Source organism: Oryzias latipes, chromosome 16 (genome assembly GCF_002234675.1).
Source record: "Oryzias latipes chromosome 16, ASM223467v1".
In the NCBI taxonomy this organism is placed as follows: Eukaryota; Metazoa; Chordata; class Actinopteri; order Beloniformes; family Adrianichthyidae; genus Oryzias; species Oryzias latipes.
In genome coordinates this window covers 18,474,644-18,482,664 of record NC_019874.2, presented here as the reverse complement: position 1 = coordinate 18,482,664, position 8,021 = coordinate 18,474,644, and the positions used below count along the sequence as shown (strand labels likewise).

At 39.5% G+C, this 8,021-nt stretch overlaps 1 protein-coding gene across 2 annotated transcripts in view; it reads right to left on the bottom strand.

The window, feature by feature from the left end:
* Positions 1-321: 321 nt before the first annotated feature.
* efna3 (ephrin A3) overlaps positions 322-8,021 on the bottom strand; it is a 56,173-nt gene continuing 48,473 nt past the window's right edge. For both annotated transcript variants that reach the window (XM_011485296.3, XM_011485294.3), the window contains exon 6: positions 322-3,483. In XM_011485296.3, the coding sequence (XP_011483598.1) occupies positions 3,365-3,483 (119 nt within the window). In that variant the 3' untranslated portion in view covers positions 322-3,364. The remainder of the gene's footprint in view (positions 3,484-8,021) is intronic.

The following is an 8,021-nucleotide window of genomic DNA, read 5'->3' as shown; positions in this document are numbered from 1 at the left end:
CCACACGTACAGCTTCATGTTGCATGTCTGTCCCCTTGTCATTCAAATGATGAGCTGACGATTGAAGGGCTTATCTCCTCTAATTGGACCATGTAAAGACATTACTGCTGAGGGAGAGTCTTTCCACACTAACTTTGATATGGAAAATCATATTTGTGTGCTCCAAAACAACATTATCTAGAGAGCTGCATGTACCAGACAAAACCTCTATCTGCGGATTTGGCTGAGCTCCATCCTTGTTCCTTAAGTTTTTTTTCTGCATCCTCAAAGATACAAAGATCAGAAAAGATGGGGCAAAGAAAAGGACAAACACACAGGCTGTTAAAAGTAACTTTGTAAGCTTATTATTTTTGTTATCATGATCATTGTTATAACCTCTGGTACGGTTTATTCGCTTTACAGTTAATTTTTCCAAGTTCATCAAAAGTCATTCCAGTCAAAAGTAAACATGATTGTAACAGTTGCTTCCAACACTAATAAATGCTTTTTCTGTTTTGCTAGACAACAATCTGTCACGCTTTCTCACCCGTTCACGGTTGAAACAAAGAACACAAAAACAGGAGACCGGGACCTGTTCAGACACACACAGACAGGGGTTCTGCACGCAGACGTGAAGAGATAAACAGACACAAGCTCTTTCACGCTCAAGCAAGCACACACAGGCACACGCACGTACACACACTTGCCCTCGTGTCTAAGTTCTTAAGTGCAACGTCTTTGAGGAGTGATTTAACCTTTCGCCCTGTTTTCCTTTCCTCCTCCTCCACCAAGAGCCACATATACATCTGGGGTGGATCACATACTGTAGTTCTGTTTTCTATAAGCACAATCTCTTGTCTGGACCAGAAGAACATAAATCTGTATTTCTATATACATGGGATGGCAAAAATTATAAAGTTCTGGAACGTACCTTAAAAACAAAACAAAAGAAACACTCAAAAATATGACAAGTGTTTTTACAGTGAACTGATTTGTTGTGGATCTGTAGATATTGGCTGCAAAAATCTCTTACCAATTCTCTTTCAATTTATACTTGACCTCTTAAAGCTCCAAATAATGGTTTGATGAATACCACACCTGACAGCTTGTGGAATCTCAGCTGGATTGAGATCTGTTAAGTCTTAAAGCTGGGCTTTGTTGAGGTTTGCAATTTTTGTGGAGTAAATGAAAGCATTGCTTTGCTTCAGAGGATGCTGCTCCCAGTTTGGGCTGTTGCCATCTGGCAGGTTGTGCTCCTTTTTTGACATGGTGGTTGCATATCAGAAGACCAACTACATTCAAACCTGGAGCCAAAGTTTCCCCCAACGGAGCAACACACTAAAGATGAGATGATCAGTCTTTTCCTTTTTTTCCGCCATCATAACCATTATTCATAATATAAATGAGCAGTTTTTACTTGTCAAAGGTCACGTTTGCTCAGAGTTGGTGTTTTTTCCTTACGTTCTACAACAGCTTTAGTGGGGGAATAACATCTAATGATGGGGAAGGGGATCAATCTCCTTCAAACCTTCTGCACAGTGCATTAATTTTATCGTTAATTTTACTGAAGAATGTCTCAAAGAGGGTGGAAACACCCCAGTTTTACATATGGCTCAACCCACCATAAAATCCACTTTTCAAAGCCCAATTCTCTTTTTTCTCTTCATCTCATCGGTAATATAGCTTAGCAAATGTAACAAAAGCATAAAATTAAAAAAATAACAGAAATCCCCAAAAGTCAAAACAAAAACAAACAGAGCTTCAAGTTTATAAAAATGCTTACATCACATTTCAAGACATTGAAATTCCATTCTTCGTCAGTTGTGACATTTACACGAGTACTTGAACGCCTCACGAGCCGGTGGGTGAGCCCTGAGTGACCTTTTTGGCCAACCATCAGCTCGCACTCCAAAATCCTCTGTGTCATAATCAACATTAAAATCACCTTCATAATTGTTGTTAGCTACTACTATGGTTCTCTGTGCCCTTCTGGAGTCCGTCGCTGGCAGGGCAGGGTAACCATGGTGAATAAGGTGCTGGTTTCTATGGAAATGCTCCTCTGAAGTATCTGACAGGTACATTTTTTTGACGTTAAAATTGCTGTTTCTTCTCACCTCAGCGTTATTTAACTTGTTGCTTTACTTTTATATTTTTTTCAATATTTTTTGCATATTTTTTTCAGTTGTACTTTAAAACAAGATGTACAGTTTGTAGATGGACTGTCAGATCATTTATCAATTTCTCCTGAACACACTTGAACAGCCTTTCTCTCACTTTCACACACAAACACACAGTAGCAGAAAACCATTTACATGTGGCATTTCACGTTTGAGTTATTGAGGGTGGGGTCAGCGCAGCAGGCGGCCAGACCTGCACGGACCGGAGAGAAACTTTTTGTTTTTGTGAGTGACTGTCCAGCCTTTGTCCTCCCTCCGTGTCCTTGCTCCTCTTCTCCAAACATCGTATTGCTGAGTGTTTCCATGGCTGCTCCATAAGCATAATGTGCTTTATTAACCTCAGAAATGACCAAGTACTTAAATGAACCGGACAGAAAAGTAAAACAGCAACCTATAACATCAACTGTTTTGGTCAATGGCACATTTAAAGCCCTCCCCTGTCGGCTTTTTGCTCTCAATAAGTGAACGAATCCTTTAAACACTCTGGATTCTTCCTCGACCCCGTCCAGTCCTGTTGATGTCTGCAGACCAGCAGTGGTAGGAGGATGACATAGCAAAGTGGCAACTAAGAATTGGCGTCTTGACCTTTAGTGTGTTTTCGTGTATTAAGCATCAGCTAATTACTAGTCTCTTACCCAGACGTCTTTTCCCGAAAAACTGGGCAGCTTCCCAGCGTCAAGTCCAACAACAACACTAACAAGAAGGCAATATCAGTTCAGTTCATTTCAAACTTTTCTTTTTCAGTTTATTTGTTTTAAGTCTTGGTGCAGGAAACTATGGCAACTAGCCCTAAAGAAATGTTACAGCCAATAAGATCTAAGTGAAGGTCTTCAAATGATTTTCAATTGGGAGGTTGGATTTGCTTTTTTTTTCTACATCTCCTTTTGTATAAATGCTTTAAGTGGTGTGTGTGTGTGATTCAACAAGCTCCCCCCCCAGGCTCGCTTATCACACAGTCACGCACACGTCAACCCAGCACCTGTGAGAACAGGCTGACTTTAATGCAAAATACAGCTCAGCCTGGGTCACCAAGTGCACAAAGGTCTCTAAGTCCTCAAACATTCGCAGGGTTTTGCTTGAAAAAATGCTTATAACAGAATCAGTTCTCCTCTCTTCTCCTCCAGACCCACTCCCTACTCTCCCACCCACTGATAGGGTACACCTTCCCAAGGCTAGTTGGCATGGTGACGCTGATGGAACGGCCGTTGCTAGGAGATGAAGAGAGCGCCCAGAAAGAGCATTGTCACGGTGAGGAGAAGGCGGTCCCTGGATGGACTGCTTCCGCTGACACTTTTCTCCAGCTTGGGAATGAAAGGGTTGAATTCATCTGTTGGAGGGAGAGAAGAAAGAAATGCGTTAGCAACCTTAACCTCAAAATGCGAAGATGCAACCAGTTTTATAAACCCATGCTTCCATCTTTAACGTAAAAGCAACATTTTATGAGATGCTTCAAAAGCACAAAAGGCAGCTGCAGGTTCCACATTGAAATAAATTAGGCCAGATGTTATCAAAGTCATCAGCTGCACCACAGGAGACTCCAGCTGTTTGAACACAGCCCTATTGTTCAATAAATGTGACACAACCAAAGTTACACACTCATCTTTGACAGACCCATCAAACTTCCCAATGCGCACACCTGCCAACCAGCTAAAAATAGTCTGTTTTTTTATATTCTTTTGTTCGGGGCTTGAAGCCAAATGGTGTGTCTAGTAAACGCACGAAAACATAATCAGACAGCTCACTGCAGGCACGCACCTATGAGACACGCGTGCGGTTGTACACACCCTCTGAAGTCACCTGATTAATGAGACTGGAGACGAGACAGAAGTCGAGACAGTTTTCCATCCACGCAATGGTCAGCTGGGGCTGATCAGCAACTGCCTTTAAGGAAGTTTGGAAAGGAAATGAAGTGCAGTGTTTCTCACTTAAGAGTTTCATCAATCTTTCCAGCATGTTTTCTGCCATGCTGCGGGTCAGACAGCAGAGTAACGACTTGCTAACCTCTCCCAGTGTCCTCCACTGGCCAGTTTAATGAGGTCCATGCAGCAGGGGTACTCAGGTTAAACGCTCAGACCACTCTGTAAGCGAGCTTGCAGCCCAGAGGTCGGCACGCCATGTGCCTCGCTGTCTTTCCTTGCTACTGACTGACAAAGGAATGTGGTTTCAAAAGTACAAACAGATTAAGGACGATCCTGCACAACTGGTTCTAACGTATAGCTCTAAACCTCATTACACCCACATACACACACCTGTCACCAACTGTCACAGGTAACGCATAATTATTAGCACGCTTTTATGACAGGACACTTGTTTAGGAACAGAAAATGACTGTGGGATGCCAAGTCAAACAATCATTAATGCCCCTCTCTGGATTGCTGCATTGTGGTTCACAAAGAGCAGACAGTCTGAAAATGAGGACAGTCAGACAAATGAAAATACTGGTTATGGATGCCGCCGTCTGTGATTGTGGTCTTTATGGGTGTATTTCAGTGTGAGCAAACGTGCTGCAATGTTTTCAGAATCCACGTTGCTATTACATTTTTTCTTCAGTTATTACAAATAAATTATAAGCATTTTAGTTTGATTCATGCATGTTCAAATGTGACCTTTTACTCTATCAGCCAGGGATACAATCTCCTACAATGACCATCAGAAACGGCTATTGCAGGAACATTAAATATCAGCTGTTCTACTTTGAAATAATGCAAAAGAGCCTACCTAACGTAAAAATGGTAGTCAGGAGGTAAACAAAATGTCTCCTAGCTAAAGGGTTAATGGTTCAATTCCTGGCTGCTTGGGCCAGGACCTTTAAAGACCAACTCCAGTTAAAAGGGTGTTTTTAACATGTAGCATTTTTCGTATAACAGAGGACATTGATAAAGAAAATTAAGCTTTAAATTGCATTTCTCAGTATTTCTTTATTCAAATCGCTGGGAATCAGGAGCAGACAAAAAAATGCTGTTTGAAAAAGCCTGTAGATGTGACGTAGAACCTTCAACGGCAAGCCACAAGGTAGAATAAGTAAAGTTGAGTGACAGAGTATGTGATTTAAAATTTCGAGCAAACATCCCAATACTTGAAGTAGATTGTCAGGAAGGGGAATTTAATCATCAGAGATTTATAGAAAACTGTTGGATTTTCCCAATTAAGTAAGGTGTTCAGATAATAAATCTCCAAATCAGGAAATGTTACAGAAAAGTTTAAGGTCAGTGTGGAAAAGACAAATATTATAGTTAATTTTTTTGTTTTAGTATGAAAATAATAATCAGTTTTGCTTATTAATACTTAACAGTCACATTCCATTTGAAGAGTTTAAGACCACTTCACTTGATATATTGCGAAAAATATTTTGTTAAAATTAAATTTCACTTATTCCTAAAAATAGAATGGGTTCTATTACTAGTACTCAATAGTATTATTTAAAGAAGTAGTAGGTTTGGCTTTTTCTTATTAAGTATTACAAAGTTCCATAATTTTCATTTAAGCGTCTATGAATATTTCTTATGTAAAAGAAAGAGTTTAAACTCAGATCATGTTCAGGAAACATAAAAACATTCAGGAAACATAAAAACATAATCAACTTCAGATCAAGCACCACAGTCCTCCGCTGCTGAAAGAGTGGTAATTGCCACCATAAACTCTTGTTAGAGACAGAGTTTGAGATGTTCCAGGCTGGACCTGCACTCGGATGCAGTAACATTTGCAAACATCGAGCTTTAATGAGCATCCTCCCACCGAAAGCGACAGTAATCACACGGCCGCACGCAGAGCTGCTAGAACCCTTGCATCTGTGTTGCAAATGATATCTAAATGAAATCTAACATCACAAAAGCCATATTGAGGAGGGAAGCTCTGTGGAGCTGTAGGCAGTGATTGAAAGGGGCAGCACCCAGGAAATAAACTGAGAGCAGTGGACTGGAGTAAGATGGGAGGTCCCCACTGTGAGTGAGCCTGCAGCACTCTGTGTAGTTCAACCTTTTCACACACAATAATCAGGCAGATTTCAGCTGAGCTTGTTGCCCAGCGTTTCTGTGCATGTGGTGGTGCTAACTTTGAATAACTGTAATCAAACCTATGATGTGATGAGCAAAACCGACAGTCAGGGGTAATGCAAATGAGGGAGGAGAAGAGGAAAAGGCTGCTGCTTTTTTGCTTTTAGTTCATTTCACAACTCCCTGCTGATTTTCTCTCTTCCTCCTGCGCCACTGGGGCCAGCCTATTAATTTAATTGGCAACATTACACTACAGGGGAAAATGACCCAAAGGATATTGACTGCAGCAGTTTTGTCTGCTAAATATCAACAATGTGTTTAAGTTCTACATTTTGGCCACATGCTTTTTCAGTCGTCCAGCATTTTTTATTATTTTGTTGTTGCTTTTGCATCAAGAAAAACAGATAAAAAAATATGAGGATTAAAAAAAACAAGTTTAAGGAAACATGATCAGGCTGTTTAGTGACTTCCTGTCTGGTAGGGAGAAGAAAAATGTTTGTTTTTTGCTGACAACAGGAGTGAGAGGAGTTTTAAAGCATAATTGCTTTCTTTGAAAAAAATCACAGTCTCTGGACTATTATTAAAACCTTACAAAGACTTTGTTTAAAGAATTAAAAAATCAAAATAGGTTAAAGAAATTAACAGATTTTGCACACTTTAGGCTATTTCTCTTGTTACTGGGGAGGAAAAACAAAAATGGGAAATAAAGAACAAGGAGAGCAGGGTTGAGGATGGACAATGGAAGATTAAAGTTATCAAAAAAGATAAAAAAAGAATATATAAAAAGCTTAGGATGGGTGTTTCTTAAATAAAATTTTATAGCGAATAATTTTTATTTATTAAAATATTTTTCGGAGTGTAAGTTTGACCACGCATCCGACCTAAACTCCAGAAAATACAATACACATGCTTACATCTAACAGGCAGAGTAAAATAATTTCACATCTCATAATATCTCATGAAGGACTGTTTGCCACCACATGTTCAGTTGTGTTACATGATTGGAACAGGTAAAGTGTTGGTTTTTCTGCTCATCATCTGCTGCTGTAAAAAAATGAATCATCCAAATTAATATGAAAATTAGAGATCAAAAAGTTTCCTTAATTTTTTCTAATTCCATCTTGATGTTGTTCAAATTATTCCAAAAAAATAATATAACTTCCTTAATAATTTAAATTTTCCTAATAGAATGAAGGTAAGCTCAAAAACTCCCGGCAGTGCAGTGGGTGACTTCTGCCTCTGTTTTCTGAATGAATTTTGACACTTTTTGTGGTAAAATCTTCACAAAACTCTGTGTTCTTTGCTAATCTGAGTAAAAGCAGCGACAAATGTGCGAAATGCATATTCAAGTAGTTGCTTAGCAGGATCAGCAGCTTGCCAAGCCAGCTGGTGCTGTGAGGTTCACTGAGCTGAATTAAATGTTTGAATAGAACACATTTCACTTCAGTTGGTCACTTTGATGGTGCTTGTTCACTCTGCTGCCTCAAATCAGGTCAATTTGTTGGCTCATTTAATGGATAATTCCACTAAAAAATCATGAAAAAAACAAAAAAAAAAAAACAGAAAGACTGAAACTCTTTACTGTCCAGACATGAAAAGACAAATATCCTTTCTATATTAACGGGCTACTTTCTGTAGCAGCATCAATGTTTCTGATACACAAGGTGGCACCTGTCAGGCTGCATGCAGACTATCCTGTCAGTCCTGCTGGAAGAGATTAAAGATTCAATTTGGTGTGACAGGACACTCCAAGTTTCTGACAATAACGCAATCTCAAAGGATAATAATGTTGACTTTCAGGCAATTATAAACTAGAAGAAGACTATTGGAAACCATTTTTTTTTCTGTCAGCCTACTACAGAACATGTCACCT